Genomic DNA, 17,637 nt, shown 5'->3' with positions numbered 1-17,637 from the left:
TCTGTGTCATAATGTGTGGGAAAATAGTCCAAAATCCTACGATAAAACATTTTTGTGATTCATGCCTAAAACCTGAAGTCACTTTCCCCTCCTTGTCAAAATTATGATGAAATTTGATTCAAGGAATTGGCATTTGGCAATAGTTTTTACTGTTGGTAACCGATCTGCACAGATTTTTTAAGGTACATTTTATCTTAAAGCGTCACAAAAATTCGTTACGAGTACCTAATTACGCATTGTTTGATCTTTGAACTTTTATCCACTTTTATTTTTTATCACGTGAAGCGCCGCGCATCATTTTAACCACGCCTTCAGAATTGCAAGTCCAAGGACTCCGGCTTCTGATTGGAAGAAAATAGATAAGGAAATAGTATATAGTCTTCGGGTTTGACGTGTAGTGTATGTACTTGACTTCTCGGATTCAAACTATAACATTGCGACGTAAATTTTGTTGGATTATTATTCCAGAATTGTGAGTATTATAAATTATTTTTGTAGATTACGTTTAAATTAGTTCTTTTAAATACTTAGCAATATTTTATCATGTAAAATGTTTGTTAATATAGTGTAGTGAAGTATCGCGTAGTTTTCTTAACCCTAACTAGGGCTTTACCATAATGGCGCCTATGATGACGTAATTTCTCATTAAAATTAATCATTATAATTACAGAATAAGGAACTACTGTATAAAATGGCCGAAGAACAAGGTGTTAAAAGCCAGTTTCTGACTAGAGTTACTAGTCTCCCTGTTGTACATACTGCTTTGGGGTATGCTACCAACACCTACGGCAGAGTGAAGAGTGCCAATTCTCTTATCCTCTACACTTTGAATACTGCTGAGAAAACTGTCCTTTACGCTAATGAAAAGGCTCAACCTATCGTCAGACGTTTTGAAAAACCAATTTTCCTCGCTGATTCTATTGCCCTGAAAGGTTTGGAGAAGTTAGAGGAAAAAGTTCCGTTAATCACCAAGCCAACTGAAATGGTAATTATTAGTAATTTAAGCTTACTAAATGGGTTTTCTAATGTACGTTCACGCAATAGATTGTAGAGGACACTCGCAACTTGTATAACAACACCTGGAAGACTGGATTTGATAGCTACAACGCTGTTAGGGATTATGGATATCAAACCGCCAATGGCCTTTTGAACTCTCCTTATGGAAAGATTGTGACTGATTCCGTTAATGGAGCCCTGACCCTGACTGAAAATTGTGTAGAACACATTCTACCTCCATTGGATGACTCTGACAAAGATGCTACCAAGAAAACTGAAGTTTTGGAACGTGTGGCTAACTTGACCAACAGAATTCAAAGACGCGTCTTTCATCACGCTATCAGAAGAGCTCAAAACCTAAGACAAGTCACTGCGGAATCAATCAGCCATTACTCACCAACGGAAGTTGTTACCAATGCCTACTCAAATGCTACTTGGTTATGGAATGAATTGAACAAAGAACCTGAAACTGTTGAAGACTCTGTAAGGCAGCGAACAAAAGTGTTATCATTCGATCTTGTTTATTTAATCTAAATTTATTATTACAGTCCCTGAATCACCAGATCTTGAATACAGCTCGTTTTACCACCCGTCAACTTGTCTCCGCTTTCGCTACAGCGAAAACCACCATCCTTGTCATCCCCACGAGAGTCAATGATGGTTTAACGACAGTTTACAACTTCACGGCTGTTATTCCCTCTCATCTCAATAATGGTCTTGTCACGTTCTACAACTATTCCACCTCAGCAGTCCATAACATCAACAATGTCAACCCCCAAGAAGTAGCCACAGCCATTGTCCAATTGAAGGATCGTCTAAGACTCGAGGAAGGAGCTATCTATGTTTTCCAAACAATCTCTCAACTTCCGGCTGTTCAGTGGATTGTAAGTACACCCGTAGACATAATGCCAGATTCTCTCACCAGGGAATTTGATGGGTGAATAATGAATATCAAATGACGGGGGTTTCTTCATCTTCAGGTTCAACGTTTTGAACAAACCACTCCTGAATCAGCCGAACACCCTCCTACTTCTAATCAGCATGAATAGAACTATTCTTCTGTTAATCTAATTTAATTTTGGTTTTAGTTCTCATGTTTTGTTTCTTAATTTCATACTATTGCATGTTTGGAAGACTAATTATTTATAACTATTCATTTTTTTTGAGCCTTATCAATAAAATAAACTCAAATGAACTTTAATAACTGGTTTTATAATTTCTGTTCTGGTTCTGGGAAAACTTTGATTAAATTTATTTGCATGGCTTAGTCTTCACATTGGGGCCTGAACTTTTGCTATGAAATATGTGGGTTAAAATAATATACGATAGTTGCATAAGTAATTTAATGCATGCCTTACAATACATTTTGCCTGCCTAATAGCAGAAGTGAGATGAGACTAGTACTGAGCTAACCAAATTCTTCACTCGGCAAAAGTGAATATTCTTGACAAGACACCAACGGTTGGCCCTCTAGTAGCGGTTTCTGAATTTTCCCTACAAAAAGTGAGAGGCTCGTGGCGGTAGACGGCCGAACTAGATTCCAGCACCCGCGTCCGTGTTCCGCGGCTTTAGGTTGAGGGGAAGGGGGTAGGAAATATTTTTGGAACTCGACCAATTTTTTTCTCTCTAGTGTAGGCGCGTGGGAAGCGGCATAAAATCCTCAAATTTGTTCACTAGTGCTAGGATCTACTACTAATGCTAGAGCCCTTCACTTCGAGTCTCATCTCGCTTCTGCTAATAGTTATGTGGCAGCAATTTTGCTTTAGGCTTAAATTCTAATTGCAACAAAACAACACGTGAAATTAACTCTAACCTTCTTTTAAACTTATTTTAAAGCGACTGGCTTTTTAAATTAATTTAATAAGTACTCTGGGTGTGTTTTTAATTTAGGAAGCCGTTTGGGACCTAAGATTGTTTTTTGGGAATATCACTCCTATATCTTGGGACTACTTTGCAATCCCCATGCCAACAAGTACTAGTGGAGATTTACACGATCACACTAGTGCTAATGAACCCTTTTCTGATTCTTCTTGCCAGTCGCTTTAAACATTTCTTTTAGAGTAAGAATATTCAAATTTATTAATTTGACACTTACAATATGATACATTTAAATTCTAGTGTTATGAGATTCGTAAGTTTCAAGACCGCATTATGAATGATGACCCGCAATACCGAGCTGGAGCTGGAAATGGCAATGCCACTCCTCTCTCTTAATCATTGGTTTTGAATGAACTGTTTTTCTTTCTTTATATTGTTTAATTTTTATCAAATTTTTCAATCATTTAAAAATTAAAATAGTTATAATTTTGGGGACCAATAACCATTTATAGTTAGCAATCATATACTACACAATATGTTGCCATATAGTCCTACAATATTCCTATAACCAAAATGTATTATCTTGTATTGTATGAAAAGATGTTTAAAAAAAATAATAATGCAACTTGAAGTAAACGTTTTATAAATTTTTTTTTATTATTATTTAGATTATATCTTTTAACGTATGACAAATTTATATCAGTAATAAAGCAGATGTAAAAATGTTTTTGGCTTCTAGTTTTATGTTTCTATCCCAGGAGTAATTTGAAAACAATTACAACCAAATTAATAAATATGAGTGGAACTGAAATAAAAATATATTAAGCACTCCAGGTGATACACTTCTGGTGGTGTTATTAGGGGATACCTCTCATGACTGTTCTTATGGAGTGGATCAAATTTACAAGTTGATTTTTCATGGCTTTATCTTCTTCGAATCCTCGTTCATTGTGACGACCCCAGCCAACTGTAATCGTAATTTAATTATAATGAATTAATATTAGAATTAACGTGTTAAAAGCAGCCCTATGCACACTAAGCCTTGGTCACTCAACCCTAATATCGAGTATTTCCAAGGCTAGACTTCAAAGTTAAATCATTTCTAACGCTTATAATTATATTTGGTTTATTAACGTTAATTACCTTTGGATAAAAACCTTTCTTCGTGCAAAACTGCCACGCCATTAATACATAATAAGATCGCTTCCAGCAAGGAATACAATCCCAACGCCATTTTTAATGGAAAATGTGAACTTTGACCTAGAAACAGGATTTATCTCCGCCTATTTTGCAATGGCCGACGTTTGTTTACATTTTTAAGCGTTTCTATTGGTTTTAAGAAATCACGTGATCAAATCACGCTTGGGTGTCCCTCTAGTGGTAACTTCTGAATCTGGGTATTTAAAATTTAAATCCAGAGTGCGTGTTTATGTAACATATAATTTAATTTAATAAATATTAGAAAAGTAAATAATGAATAGCAGTTTATTGAAGGGTTCCAAAGGTATGATTTTTAATCCGATCTAACTGATATAAAATTATAATTTATTCATTCTAAATAGATATATATGTAAAATTCTCAAAATACCAATGGTGTACATTGTACACAATGTACAGGCACCATTCTGGCCATAGCAATGAAGATAATCCCGTAAAAAAATCCACCCAAACATCAAAACTAAAAACACCAAAAACTCCTCAGGGAAAATTTGACCCCGAAGCTGAAAATATCCCTAAGAAAAGTCAAGAACCAGACGCCTATGGTCCTTTCCCCGATAATACAAACCCGTCAACTGGTGAAATAGGAGGACCTAGAGGTCCAGAACCAACGCGTTATGGAGATTGGGAAAGAAAAGGAAGAGTCACCGATTTTTAACTAGGATTAGAATTTATTAGGCACTTTCTTTTCTTTTGTACAATTAGGAATATAATATATATATAACTATTATTTGGAAAATATGATTTGTTTGACATTGGCAATGTATCGGCATGGAATAATTAATAATATTTAACAATTAATTTGTTTTAACATGGCTTTCACAGCTGAACAAATTCCTCTGGCCAATTGTTGGCTTGTATAAGGCGAATTTAACGGAGGAATATGGATAAAAGCCGTAGCTGAAGGGTTTATGTTGAGTGAAGTGTAGAAAGTGAATTCACACAAATACCTTAGGAAGAAAATGTTATTTACACAATTTTATCTTCAATAGGGAGCCATGGATTAACTAACTAAGGGATAGTTCGTTCCCCCAAAAAGATAACGCATGCATGTTCCAAACGCCCCCTAGCAGCAGCTACTATCCCTAACAGCAAGTTATAAGAAAATTGGACCAAATATCACGTGGTCTATGTCGTCAAAATTGAAATTGGGCTAAAACGATTTATTTTGCCGAGAGATGGCGCCATATCTACATCCGTTTTGGTCCAATAAATTGGGGGAATGAAGAGGGGAATCAAGGAATAATTCAGAACATGTAGTTGGCGATAGCATTACATGGGAAACCCAGTTAGTGAACAATCCCAAGCGTTAGTTAATCCATGAGGGAGCTAACAGTTCTGACCCTGAAACGTTACACCCTTCTATCTCTTACTGGAGTTTCATCCCCCCTAACGGTTGGAAACAGTATTCTACGCGCAAAAATGCCAACCAGAGGGGGGCTGCGTGACGTCAGACTATCTCTTCCCCCTAGACAGTTGTTAGCTCCCTATACTGATTATAAAACCTGAAATTCTACAAGTTTACGCTACGCTACTTTTACCTTCCAGCATCTTTGGAAACTGCTGCTATTACGTCAGTTTCACATTGATTAACCTCTTGGCTGACTAAATCCATGTTAATTTTAGGAATTAAACAAGTGTCTCCGCATTTACAACAACAATTTTCATCAGGCAAATTGCCACAAACATCAGGGGCAACGTAATTAACGTTAAAAGCTCTTGATTCCAAAACTATCGAAGTTGCTTGGGATGATACGCCGCAATGCACCATTAGCTATGTGGAAAAGCGATTGAAATTGTCATTAACCATTTCAATTACGCTAAAATTCTAGATAAAAATTAAAAAACCTAACCATGGGCTTATATTTTTCCCATAGTTTTGGTACTTCATCAGAAACGTAATTATATTCCACAGGCACTTGATGAATAACTAAGTTAAAGTCATCATTAGGCGTAATTAGCTTTTTTAATTCGTTAACTACAACCCAACTAGGGTTAACGTCAAAATTACGGAATGGTCCAAAACCTATTGGATATAATATAAGATGAAATATAGGAAAATAATAAGTTAATTAGGGCCAATTAAATTAATTACCAGTTACAACAACAGTTGGTTTAATATTCTTTTCATTTTCCATATTAATTTCAGTACAAGACTCTTCATCAGAGGTTACTAATTAATTTTAATAAAAGAAATCAATTATAAATTAGCTAATTAATATGATTTACAAATGCATTAACCTTTAGGAGAATTCATTGCAGCTTTAATTCTTTTATTAATTTATTACTTTATTATTAAATGAAGCTTAAAGATAAGAAAAAATAAAAACACCCCCTACAGATTAGAGTCGACTACTCCATTTTATTAACAAGTTGGTAAAGGTCGCTATAATTATCCTCCTCATACAATTTAAAAACTATTTATTTATTATTTAAGCTAGTGTAAAATTAATTTAGAATTTAGAGAGAACGTAATAAACTAATAATAATTATTAAAGTTAAAATTATGAAAATTTAAAATTAATATATAGAATTTATGGAATTATATAAGTGAATTAAATTAATTAATTAATTTCAAAAGAAATTCTGAGCTTTTAACAATAATTCTTTCCCAATTTCATAATTAGATCCACCCGGTAAAAATTCATTAGATAATTCTCTAAAAGTCATTGCAATTCTACGATTTTTAATATCATCCCTAGCAATTGAATGAAGCCAAATATGCCTAGCTTCCCCGTGTAAAATTAACAAAGATCTACGAGACATGGGGATTAAAATTCTTTTTGGGCTCTCATTACGGTTAAGTGTTAATAAAGTATCACTTTCTAAGTTAATTGTAACTAAACGTTCCCCCCAAAGCCACGAATCATCCAAATGTGGGTCTATAGAGGAGCCCCTTTCGGGTATATACTCTAAATTACAAAGTTCAACTGGTTTGAAGTTTTCTAATTCCGGAATAGTTTTTAATTTTTCAATAAGGCTTTTGACTTCTGTTGGGAATCCAGTGAAATTTGTGGTTTTAACTTTTTTCTTCTTGAAATTAACTTTAGGTCCAAAATCCTGGAAATATTCGCGAAGTTTACGTCAAAATTATTGTTCAAATCATTGATTAAATATACTTGTTTATATCGACCCGATTGAGATACATTCCAGGAATGTTTCTCAATCTCTCCTAAAAGGTATTCTTCTTCTTGGCTCGTTATGAAGTCATTAATGACTGTAATTCCTTCAATGTGAAATGAACTAGAACTTTTAGATAAACACTCAGTACAGTTTTGATGTAAAGTTTCTGCGAGTGTTTGTTGCGAAAGGGCTTCTGATATGGGGATGTTCTTGGCGCTGAACAGATTTTTACATATAGAGCAAAAATAGAGGGTTTCTTCCTACAATTGATTAGTAAATTTGGTTAAAAATTAAAAAGAACAAAACAAACAAATGAGAAATACATACATAATCAAATTGGCGTTGAAAAGAATCAACATTTTTTGTATTTTCGCACAATAAGCAAGTTCTTATGCCTTTACAACCGCAAATTACGTTTGGTGATTGTTGTTTGCTTAAGGAATCCATGCGTTTTCCCAAATTTAAATTTTTGCGCCTTATAGGCCTTGGTGAACTATGCTTTACCCACGTGACCCGCCGACCAATAGGTCAAATCATAGAGACTATAAACCCCAAGGAGTGGCAGGTCCCCCGCTCTACAAGCGCAAATAATGATGTTGCTCCTAAATTGGTACATGAGAGCTTCCGGCCCGTTTAATTTTGCTTAGCGGAAGTCGCCCTGTACCAGGAAAAAAGGGGCAACAAGTTGAGGCATCCCTTCCACTCTTTGGGGTTTATAGTCTCTATGGTGCCGAATTTGTTCAGCGCCCAGTTAGTTGAAATTGATCAGAAATAATAAAAATCCGAGAAACAGCCCCGATTCTGCGTTAAAATTATTTACATTCCCCTTCAAGATGGCCGCCCGCCGCCGTCATTTTACCGGAAACTAACAAGTTTGGTTTCCATGGTAACCAGCTTCGAGTGCCCCTTGGTGCCGATTCCCTATACTCTAAAACTGCAGCCAAAACCATGTAAGGTGATAAATATGACTTAAAATAATAAAAAAAATCTACAATTCCCTTTAAAAAGTAAATTTTCGGGAATCTGAAAGTATTTGGTTCTTCTAAACTAAACTAGGCGCTTAATATTTTACAGAATGTTCGCGTATGGTGCTCAATTTCTTTTATTTATTTAGTTCAGTACAGGTAAGCCATTAGAGCTTGGTTAGTACAACCGAGAGAGATTAACGATTTAGTTATACAGAGATTATTTAGTTATACAGAGATTATTTAGTTATACAGAGATTAACGATTTAGTTATACATTAGTATTTTATTATAAGTCAAATAAATTGATTGCTAGCTAAGAGCGACCCCGTGCTCTCGAGGCTGCTCGACTGATCTGACACCAAATATGGCACCCTTGGAAATTTATTTTTTCCTCCATTTTTTTTAATTCTTCCTCCATTTTTCTAATCCTAAATCTCTGCTAAATCAGTCGGATTCGTGCATGCGCATATACACCCGATGGAACTAAAATGAATTTAATTCCCGGGAGCGCAAAGATTGCATGTTTAAAAGCAAACAATTTATTTGACTTATAATAAAATAATGGTAAAAGAAATTGAGCACCATACGGGAACAATCTGTAAAATATTAAGCACCTATTTTAGTTTTATAATACTTTCAGATTCCCGGTTCCCGAAAATTTACTTCTTAAAGGGAATTGTAGATTTTTTTATTATATATTGTGGTTCCATCGGGAGTGGAAGGCCCACCCTCTGACTCTATTAAACGTGATGACGCCCAAACAAGATGTCGCGTTGAGCTTTTTGGGGTAGGCGAGTTTCCGGTCACGTGTTCTAAAATCTCTCTGTTACAAACGCATCATACCGGAAATCGACCTGCCTAGATAAAGTTTAGCAGACGACGTTGCGCTACATTCCAAACCACCCCTTCCACTCCCCTTCTAAATTCTCTCTACTTCCATTACTGAACTGATTTGAACCAAGGGAGATGAGTCTTCTTTTGCACCGCCAGGGGTGGTCGTGGCGTTACACCATTGCCTACGTTAATCAAGGCCTGTGCGCGGTACCGATTTTTATTGTTCGTTTGGCAATTTAAGTTGCCAAATTCTCTCACCTGAGGCGCTATTAGCTGGACTTAAATATTTTTTATTTATTTATTGAATGAACACTGTTCGTGAAGCCAGCAGAGTGGGTGGTGTCATAGATAATATTAATAAAAACTGTCATTGTAGACAAAGACTGGAAAGTGTAAAAGATAAGGTTTGAAAATGAACTGCCTGAAGTAACAGATATTAAAATTTTCACTTTTGAAGACATCATTATAAAACATCAATTATTTTAAAAAATTCTTATCTTACTTTTTTTCACCAAAATTACTTCGGGAAAGTATTTTAAAAAAAAAACATGCGCGTTATTTTGAAAATACTACGGCTTTACATTTTATTTTTTATCAAAAATTTAAAATTAGGTAGAAAATTCGACCCTATAACGAGAGAAAATCGTTGAGAGCTTATAAAATAAACCGTATTAAAACTTTACAAAACGTATTCTTAACAACTAGACAACATTCAAGGTTCCTTCTCCCGACTACCGCGTATCCTAAAACATCAACCCAGAGACAGTAGGCTATCTACCCTTGGTTGGCCTTCTTTGACTACTCGTCGGTCTTACCTCGACCTAATCAGTTTATTCAAAATCCTAAATTGTCCCGACCAAAGATTCTTTTCCGCTGCTCCCTCGTCTATCCCCACCCGTGGTCACCATAGAAAATTATTTCGTCAACAGGCCCGTAAAAATCAACTGAAGCACTCTTTTTTCCATCGGTTGGTCCCCATCTGGAATTCCCTACCCCCTGAGATTATCTCCCTAAAATCACTTGTGCAATTTAAAACCAAACTCAAACAACACTTAAACCTTTAATTAATTTCCCTCACAATTTTCAACCTAAGAAATCGCAGCTGTAAGGCTTCATTCAGCCCTAGCTCGTATCCCCCCTCAGGAGCAAAAAAAAAAAAAAAAAAAAAAAAAAAAAAAAAAAAAAAAAATTGTAAAGCTTTCAAAGTATTAAATATTAACGTGCTGTGTTGCTCTCAAAGATCACGATCAATCTACAGATCTTTTCGACACTAATAACTAAATCACAAAGAAAAGGCCTATATTATTTTCCGCTTCGCAATATTTTCAATTTTAAAATATAAAAATTTAAACTCTTCAAGAGAAATCTTTTCAGATATCCAAGCATTTGAATCTCCTAGAATCAAATGTTAGTTGAAAGTAAAACCAGTACCAAGATAGTATCCCTTAAACCCTTCTAGGTGACAACTACTATTGAGGACAAAATTATATAAAAGGTAAATATTGCTGAAAAATATTTTGCGAAAATGAAATTTTGGTGAAAAAAAGTAAGATAAGAATTTTTTAAAATAATTGATGTTTTATAATGATGTCTTCAAAAGTGAAAATTTTAATATCTGTTACTTCAGGCAGTTCATTTTCAAACCTTATCTTTTACACTTTCCAGTCTTTGTCTACAATGACAGTTTTTATTAATATCTGTCACTTCAGTCTTCATATTAATTAAAATTGTTTAGAAAATATGGGAGAAAAAGTCTTAGGGCGTTGCGCGCGTTCATCGGTGATCTAGCTTAATTACCAGTCGTCGGTAATGCGACTAAATTACCAGTCGTCGGTAATGCGACTAAATCACCGGTCGTCGGTAATCTAGCTTAATCACCGGTCGTCGGTAATCTAGCTTAATCACCGGTCGTCGGTAATCTAGCTTAATCACCGGTCGTCGGTAATCTAGCTTAATCACCGGTCGTCGGTAATCTAGCTTAATCACCGGTCGTCGGTAATCTAGCTTAATTACCGGTCGTCGGTAATCTAGCTTAATTACCGGTCGTCGGTAATCTAGCTTAATTACCGGTCGTCGGTAATCTAGCTTAATTACCGGTCGTCGGTAATCTAGCTTAATTACCGGTCGTCGGTAATCTAGCTTAATTACCGGTCGTCGGTAATCTAGCTTAATTACCGGTCGTCGGTAATCTAGCTTAATTACCGGTCGTCGGTAATCTAGCTTAATTACCGGTCGTCGGTAATCTAGCTTAATTACCGGTCGTCGGTAATCTAGCTTAATTACCGGTCGTCGGTAATCTAGCTTAATTACCGGTCGTCGGTAATCTAGCTTAATTACCGGTCGTCGGTAATCTAGCTTAATTACCGGTCGTCGGTAATCTAGCTTAATTACCGGTCGTCGGTAATCTAGCTTAATTACCGGTCGTCGGTAATCTAGCTTAATTACCGGTCGTCGGTAATCTAGCTTAATTACCGGTCGTCGGTAATCTAGCTTAATTACCGGTCGTCGGTAATCTAGCTTAATTACCGGTCGTCGGTAATCTAGCTTAATTACCGGTCGTAGGTAATCTAGCTTAATTACCGGTCGTCGGTAATCTAGCTTAATTACCGGTCGTCGGTAATCTAGCTTAATTACCGGTCGTCGGTAATCTAGCTTAATTACCGGTCGTCGGTAATCTAGCTTAATTACCGGTCGTCGGTAATCTAGCTTAATTACCGGTCGTCGGTAATCTAGCTTAATTACCGGTCGTCGGTAATCTAGCTTAATTACGGGTCGTCGGTAACCCTTAATTGGTAATCTAGATTAATTACCCTTTATTGGTAATCTAGATTAATTACCCTTTATTGGTAATCTAGATTAATTACCCTTAATTGGTTATCTAGATTAATTACCCTTAATTGGTTATCTAGATTAATTACCCTTAATTGGTAATCTAGATTAATTACCCTTAATTGGTAATCTAGATTAATTACCCTTAATTGGTAATCTAGATTAATTACCCCTTAATTGGTAATCTAGATTAATTACCCTTAATTGATAATCTAGATTAATTACCCTTAATTGGTAATCTAAATTAATTACCCTTAATTGATAATCTAGATTAATTACCCTTAATTGATAATATTAATTACCCTTAATTGATAATCTAGATTAATTACCCTTAATAGGTAATCTAGATTAATTACCCTTAATTGGTTATTTAATTAGTAACCCTTAATTCGTTATCTAGATTAATTACCCTTAATTGGTTATTTAATTAGTAACCCTTAATTCGTTATCTAGTTTAATAACCTCTAATTGGTAGTCTAGTTTAATTACCTCTAGCCTAATTGATAATTTATTTTAAGAACGTTTAATTGGTAAACTACTTTAATTACTTAAATTCGTAATCTAGTTTATTTATCTTTAATTGGGAGTCTAGTTTAATTATCTCTTATTGATAATCCAGAATAATTAGCAGGGAAAAGTTAAAATGTTTATTAAGCTAGTCTGAATTTGACTATATCCGCGACAATTTAGACCCGTGTGTTTTGAAGGCGTCGCTGTAGCGGCCGCGTCAACGTCACTGCAGCAATATTAAAGCCGTCTTATCTCACTATCGATAGGCCATTCCAACCAAAAGGCATTAAGAAGAAACAATCGGATTATTATGAGGCAACTATACGTTAAAAAAGGCCAACATTGGTCTCGCTGATATTTCCTAATAAAACAGTGGATAAATGCTAAAATATCGCAGATTGGGGTAGTTTTTAAAATTTAAGTTAAACATACTTAAAATTAATTTTTCTTAATAACAAGAAAAATGATCCTAGATTATAGTTTAAAGTTTAATTTAAGACCGTTCCCAAAACTAACCAACTGTTAACGTTGTTTTCGGGTTGAATAATGAGGCTCATTGAAGTTAATTAAATAGTTTAATGGTTTAAGTAAAATAGAATAATAGTCGTTACATTGTATCGTCGCCGTTTCCTACCTCTCGTACCAACGTCTCGGGAAAAAGAGTGTGTTCGGTAAAGCTCGCCCTACCTCTATATCGTATATCGATCTCCTGTTACCTAGGGTACTCGCGCCATCTAGGGGACAATATGGAGGTGGCTATGGGCGGGAAAATATGGATATGGGCGCCGTTAACATTCGGCTATCCTGAAAAATTAGGCTCCTGACTAACGTAGCGGGAACGTTGTTACGAGAAATCGGTAGTAATATCCATAAACAAAAGAAAACATATAACATAAACGCGGATAATACTGAAACATGGGTTTTAGGAACCTTTAAAATTTGTACTAACAAACGTGGTTTTAGGAACCTTAAAAATTGTACGAACAAACGTGGTTTTAGTAACCTTAAAAATTGTACTAACAAACGTGGTTTTAGGAACCTTAAAAATTGTACGAACAAACGTGGTTTTAGTAACCTTAAAAATTGTACTAACAAACGTGGTTTTAGGAACCTTAAAAATTGTACTAACAAACGTGGTTTTAGGAACCTTAAAAAAATTTGTACTTTAGAGCGTTTTGCAAATCATTTTACGATAGTTCATAGTCCTTTAAGTGGGCAGGCATCTGTCGACGTCGGGAACTGGTACGGTTCTGGGGTTCGGTGATATCGTCTGCTTCCGTGGAATCCGTGGCTGAGGAGGAGGGTTCCATTGGCTTCGGGAGATTATGTTTTGGCGGGTCGTCGCTAACATCTTCCTCTGGGGCCGTGGCATCGTCTCTGTCAGACTCGTCGCTTCCAGCTGCCATCGCGTTACCGTTCGGAATATCGTCGGTTTCGTCTTCATCAGAGGACGAAGCTAAGTCGTCATGCCCGTCAAAGATAATCCATCGTTTAAGTTTATCTGCTGGTGCGGTGTTACGGTAGAACCGCTGGCTACGTTGGATCTCCGGGAGGTCCTCGATAACGAACCTATCGTAAGGGAGTTTCTGTGCGATGACGTAGGGTCCCTTATATTTCGCGTTAGTTTTGTGTGGTTGTCCCGTTGCTGTCGGATCTCTTTCAACCACTACCATGTCGCCTACTTCATACGTGGGAGCCTTTGCTCTTTTAGCATTGTACCGCTGGCGTTGTCGTGCTTGGTCTACCTTGATGTGCTCTAGGGCTTGGTCCCTCTTCCGTTGGAGCGTTTCATCAACTGGCTGATCTAGTGCGTCGATCAGTGCGTGTCCCCTTGGGTGTCGTGACGGGAAGTTGAAGAGGACGGAGAATGGGGTACATTTCGTAGCTCTATGCATCGTATTGTTGACGCCCCACTGGATTTGCGTGAGATGGGCGTCCCAATCCTTCTCATCAGCACGAGTGCATGAACTCGCTATGGCTGGCGTTATGGTCCTGTTATATCGTTCGACTTGGCCATTCCCCCGGGGAGTGGCTGTTGCGTTTTTGACGTGGACGATATTGGTCTCCTTGCAGAAGGTCTCGAAGATTCTGCTCGTGTAACAGGTGCCTTGGTCTGTTATAATCCGTCTAGGAGCTCCAAAAATTCCGATGACGTCGTCCAATACCTTTCGTGTTGGTCCGGCGCCCGTATTTCGTACCGGACGCAGGATGGTGAATTTCGTAAAAGCGTCGACGATGACGATGAGATACGCGTTCCCTTTTGTGCTGGTTACAAATGGGCCTAAATGGTCAACATGTAATGTGTCCATGGGCTTCCCTATTTTGTCGATTGGGTGTAGAAGGCCTGGTTTCTTGCCTCCTGGAGTCTTGTGGTAAAGGCACTCCAGACAGGACGTGATATACCGTCGGACGTATCGTTTCATTCGTGGAAACCAAAATCTTTCTTGTAGTTTCGCATACGTCTTGTCAAGGCCAAAGTGACCGATGTCGTCGTGATTTCGTTTCACTATTTGCCAACGGGCCTTGTCTGGTACCACCCAGCGCAATGTTGCAGTATCGTCGTGGTATGCGAGTCGGTAGAGTCGCCCGTCCTTCATCGTGAAGTCCTTTTGGGTCTGAATTTCGTTTTTCGTTAGGTTAGTTTTCTTCGTGACCTGACGAATAATTTCCTGTATTTTCGGATCTTGTTTCTGGGCTGTTACTAACCAGTCTTCAACCGTGAGTGACATGTGGCAAATTTGAAGTCCGCTGACTATATCGACTTCTTCGGGTTCGCCAAATGGGGCGCGGCTAAGTGCGTCGACGTGCATCATGGACGTACCAGGGCGGTGAATGATATCGTAATGAAAGTCTTCAAGTTTCAAACACCATCGTCCTATTCGTGGGACGATATTTTTCTTGGCAAATGTGTTCCTAACGGCGTTGCAATCTGTTATAATCGTGAAGTGTCTTCCCAACAAGTACACTCGAAACTTCTCTATCGCCCAACAGATTGCGAGGGTCTCCAGCTCGTAGGAGTGATATCTGGCTTCGTCTGGGGTAGTCCCGCGGCTTGCATAATAGACAGGGTGCGTTCTTCCGTCTTGCCCCTTCTGCATTAGGACTGCTCCCAGTCCCAATTGGCTCGCGTCAGTATGCAGTTCCGTTTCCGCCTTGGGGTCGTAAAGTGCCAAAATTGGTCTTTCAATCAGTCGTGATTTTAACGTGTCGAATGCTCCTTTCTGTTCCGTATCCCAGACCCACGTGGCGTCCTTCCTTAATAATTGATTCAAGGGTCCGGCGATTCGAGCGAAGTTTTTGATAAACTTCCGAAAATATCCAGCTAATCCCAGAAACCGTCGTACTTCGTGGACGTTTCTTGGCGTTGGGAACTTCTGAACGCATACGATTTTGGTCAGTCCGGGTTTCACCCCATCGCAGCTGACTTCCGAACCAAGATAATCGATCTTGTCCATTAAAAAGTGGCATTTCTTTCGATTGAGCGTCAGTTTTGCTTTTCGGAGTACGTCGAATACTTGGCGCAAATGACTAAGGCTTTCTGGCACCGTGCTCGCTGGTACCAGGACGTCATCCATATAGGCCATCGCTATCGTGTATCGTAGTTGTCCCAAAATCGTATTGATCATCCGCTGAAATACTGCGGGACCGTTAGTGAGGCCGAATGGCATTACCTCGAATTGGTAGTGGCCATCTGGTGTCACAAATGCAGTTTTCTCCTTTGATGAAGGGTCTAGAGGGATCTGGTAGTATCCTGACGCTAAGTCTAAACTTGAGAAGAATTTGTTTCCTTGCAAGCGCTCCATTTGATCTTCTATTCGTGGAAGCGGGTAAGCGTCGCGCTTGGTGATTCGGTTCAGAGCCCGGTAATCTATACATAGACGTTCGTCCCCATTTTTCTTTTTAACGATTAAAATTGGGCTAGCGTAAGGGGACTCTGATTCCGTGATGATTCCCATCTGAATGAGTTCCTTCATTTGCTCGGCTACCTTTTCTCTTTCCGAATGGGAGAGGCGATATGGGCGAAAAGTGACTGGCTTCGTGTTCTCCAGCTCGATTTTCATCGTTGCCCGATCCGTTCGTCCTAAATTAGCCATCCCGTCAGAGAAAATGTCTCGGTATTCGTTGATGAGTTCGATTAGTAGTTTCTTCTCTTCGTTCGTAACGCTGGGTCCAATGGTTAGTTCTTGTTCTACGATTGGCGTTAATGTTCGTTTTTCCGTCCGCATGACTCTCAGGGGCGAGTTTCCTTCCTCTGCCATGCAAATCTCGGCCTGGACAATCTTCTGTCCTCGTTCAAAGGTTAATTCCTTATCCGACAGATTCATTATAGGTATCGCTGATTGTCCTAGGGCGTTTATTCGGGTGATGCTTCTGGGGATGAAATGTTCGTAACCGGGCGTTTCGCGCCTGTGCATTTCAACGAAAAGGTCGGCTTCCGGTTCTTTCCGCTCTCCGACGTGGACGTCAATAAACCCTACGTATTTTGGAGGTATGACTGTTGCCTCTTTGGCCCAAAGCTTCAAACGCGGTTTTGGGAGGTCTGGTATTTGCAGTTGCCTTAGGCAGTCATCTTCTTCCTCGACTGGTTTATTTTCTTCAAAGATGCGAACCGTGTTCTGGCGACGGACGATTACGATGTGTGACTGTTCCGAGAAGGGTTGCCCGACCAAGAGTGGAATTTGCTGAGCTTCGTCGGGGACTACGTGGACTTCTACTTCAGCCGTTGCTTGATCAAGTTCTAGGGTTGCCGTGAAAACGCCAAGAATCTTCGTGACTCCTGAGCCGTAACCTTCAATCACCGCTCCACCTTCCGGCGGGTTGTGATCTATGCCAAGTCTGTGGGCATCGCTGGCTCTTAGGGCAACGCATTTGCTGCCAAGATCTAAATATGATCTTACTTCGTGTCCGTTAAGGATAGCATCTTGGAAATACTTTTCGTTAGCATCATCGCTAGTCTTGAAGTCTACGTGACCGATTGTTTTCGTCTCGGTTTTGCGACAGTCCTTCGTTTCGTGGCCAGTTTTGTTGCATTTCTCGCAACGTTGTTTACGCTGGGGCTTCGGACAATCTCTGGAGACATGTCCGTATTCTCTACAATTGAAGCATAGAATCTCGCCTTTGTCGTTGCGATCTGGCTTCCTCCTGAATTTCATTCGTTCGAGTTCTTTCTCGTTTGCGTAGCCGTGCGTTGGCTTCGGGTTCAGGCTCGATTGTTGGAAGTTACGGGGTCTGAAATCCCTTTTATCCTTGTCAAATCGTTCGGACTTACTTCTGTCCTTATTTTCTTGAGCAAGGGTTAACCTTTCTTCCATCGTCTTAATGCATTTCAGCAGTTCTTGTGG

At 38.5% G+C, this 17,637-nt stretch overlaps 5 protein-coding genes across 10 annotated transcripts; 2 read left to right on the top strand and 3 right to left on the bottom strand.

The window, feature by feature from the left end:
- Positions 1-312: 312 nt before the first annotated feature.
- LOC149651655 (lipid storage droplets surface-binding protein 2-like) lies at positions 313-3,541 on the top strand. 3 transcript variants are annotated; one of them, XM_089848656.1, is made up of 6 exons: positions 313-472; positions 671-985; positions 1,045-1,479; positions 1,545-1,880; positions 2,887-3,056; positions 3,115-3,541. In XM_089848656.1, the coding sequence occupies exons 2-5, from the start codon at positions 692-694 to the stop codon at positions 3,040-3,042; spliced, it is 1,221 nt and encodes a 406-aa protein (XP_089704782.1). In that variant the 5' UTR covers positions 313-472; positions 671-691; the 3' UTR covers positions 3,043-3,056; positions 3,115-3,541. The 3 variants fall into 3 exon arrangements, with proteins under 3 accessions (XP_089704782.1, XP_089704784.1, XP_089704785.1); XM_089848658.1 differs by lacking the exon at positions 2,887-3,056; XM_089848659.1 differs by lacking the exons at positions 2,887-3,056; positions 3,115-3,541 and adding an exon at positions 1,977-2,200.
- LOC149651654 (immediate early response 3-interacting protein 1) lies at positions 3,447-4,117 on the bottom strand. The gene is made up of 3 exons (XM_089848666.1): positions 3,958-4,117; positions 3,683-3,781; positions 3,447-3,619 (listed from the first exon to the last, which is right to left on the bottom strand). Exons 1-3 carry the CDS (start codon positions 4,046-4,048, stop codon positions 3,564-3,566), a joined length of 246 nt encoding a protein of 81 aa, XP_089704792.1. The 5' UTR covers positions 4,049-4,117; the 3' UTR covers positions 3,447-3,563.
- A 47-nt stretch (positions 4,118-4,164) lies between these two features.
- Positions 4,165-4,771, top strand: LOC149651653 (succinate dehydrogenase assembly factor 4, mitochondrial-like). Its single transcript, XM_089848665.1, has 2 exons — positions 4,165-4,318; positions 4,377-4,771. Exons 1-2 carry the CDS (start codon positions 4,288-4,290, stop codon positions 4,688-4,690), a joined length of 345 nt encoding a protein of 114 aa, XP_089704791.1. The 5' UTR covers positions 4,165-4,287; the 3' UTR covers positions 4,691-4,771.
- A 51-nt stretch (positions 4,772-4,822) lies between these two features.
- LOC149651652 (pyroglutamyl-peptidase 1-like) lies at positions 4,823-6,405 on the bottom strand. Its single transcript, XM_089848664.1, has 5 exons — positions 6,274-6,405; positions 6,128-6,205; positions 5,886-6,058; positions 5,574-5,806; positions 4,823-4,982 (listed from the first exon to the last, which is right to left on the bottom strand). Exons 1-5 carry the CDS (start codon positions 6,287-6,289, stop codon positions 4,823-4,825), a joined length of 660 nt encoding a protein of 219 aa, XP_089704790.1. The 5' UTR covers positions 6,290-6,405.
- Positions 6,375-9,265, bottom strand: LOC149651651 (alpha-ketoglutarate-dependent dioxygenase alkB homolog 4). Of its 4 annotated transcripts, none has more exons than XM_089848663.1 (4): positions 8,786-9,265; positions 7,483-7,697; positions 7,152-7,415; positions 6,375-7,092 (listed from the first exon to the last, which is right to left on the bottom strand). In XM_089848663.1, the coding sequence occupies exons 2-4, from the start codon at positions 7,600-7,602 to the stop codon at positions 6,607-6,609; spliced, it is 870 nt and encodes a 289-aa protein (XP_089704789.1). In that variant the 5' UTR covers positions 7,603-7,697; positions 8,786-9,265; the 3' UTR covers positions 6,375-6,606. The 4 variants fall into 4 exon arrangements, with proteins under 4 accessions (XP_089704789.1, XP_089704787.1, XP_089704788.1 ...); XM_089848661.1 differs by having other exon boundaries at positions 7,483-8,089; positions 8,786-9,264; XM_089848662.1 differs by having other exon boundaries at positions 7,483-8,089; positions 8,851-9,264.
- Between the last annotated feature and the right edge of the window lie 8,372 nt (positions 9,266-17,637).

The sequence above is a fragment of the Phalangium opilio genome, unplaced genomic scaffold (assembly GCF_054372755.1).
Source record: "Phalangium opilio isolate 3A_F unplaced genomic scaffold, DU_Popi_V2 ptg000082l_1, whole genome shotgun sequence".
In the NCBI taxonomy this organism is placed as follows: domain Eukaryota; kingdom Metazoa; phylum Arthropoda; class Arachnida; order Opiliones; family Phalangiidae; genus Phalangium; species Phalangium opilio.
This window is presented reverse-complemented; position numbering and strand designations above follow the sequence as displayed.

What these genes read in the sequence shown, in the direction of transcription:
- LOC149651652 (XM_089848664.1), bottom strand. An exon ending in GGGAAAAATATAAGCCCATG is followed by an intron (nt 5,807 to 5,885) that starts GTTAGGTTTTTT and finishes TTTTCCACATAG; the next exon opens with CTAATGGTGCATTGCGGCGT. An exon ending in GTTTCCAAAGATGCTGGAAG is followed by an intron (nt 4,983 to 5,573) that starts GTAAAAGTAGCG and finishes TTTCTTCCTAAG; the next exon opens with GTATTTGTGTGAATTCACTT.
- LOC149651653 (XM_089848665.1), top strand. Translation starts at nt 4,288, where the DNA reads ATGAATAGCAGTTTATTGAAGGGTTCCAAAG. An exon ending in TTTATTGAAGGGTTCCAAAG is followed by an intron (nt 4,319 to 4,376) that starts GTATGATTTTTA and finishes CATTCTAAATAG; the next exon opens with ATATATATGTAAAATTCTCA.
- LOC149651651 (XM_089848663.1), bottom strand. Translation starts at nt 7,602, where the DNA reads ATGGATTCCTTAAGCAAACAACAATCACCAAACGTAATTTGCGGTTGT. An exon ending in TTCAACGCCAATTTGATTAT is followed by an intron (nt 7,416 to 7,482) that starts GTATGTATTTCT and finishes AATCAATTGTAG; the next exon opens with GAAGAAACCCTCTATTTTTG. An exon ending in AATCGGGTCGATATAAACAA is followed by an intron (nt 7,093 to 7,151) that starts GTATATTTAATC and finishes GAATATTTCCAG; the next exon opens with GATTTTGGACCTAAAGTTAA.
- LOC149651655 (XM_089848656.1), top strand. Translation starts at nt 692, where the DNA reads ATGGCCGAAGAACAAGGTGTTAAAAGCCAGTTTCTGACTAGAGTTACT. An exon ending in TCACCAAGCCAACTGAAATG is followed by an intron (nt 986 to 1,044) that starts GTAATTATTAGT and finishes TTCACGCAATAG; the next exon opens with ATTGTAGAGGACACTCGCAA. An exon ending in TTCCGGCTGTTCAGTGGATT is followed by an intron (nt 1,881 to 2,886) that starts GTAAGTACACCC and finishes TTTTTAATTTAG; the next exon opens with GAAGCCGTTTGGGACCTAAG.
- LOC149651654 (XM_089848666.1), bottom strand. Translation starts at nt 4,048, where the DNA reads ATGGCGTTGGGATTGTATTCCTTGCTGGAAGCGATCTTATTATGTATT. An exon ending in AGAAAGGTTTTTATCCAAAG is followed by an intron (nt 3,782 to 3,957) that starts GTAATTAACGTT and finishes TTACGATTACAG; the next exon opens with TTGGCTGGGGTCGTCACAAT. An exon ending in CATAAGAACAGTCATGAGAG is followed by an intron (nt 3,620 to 3,682) that starts GTATCCCCTAAT and finishes TTTTTATTTCAG; the next exon opens with TTCCACTCATATTTATTAAT.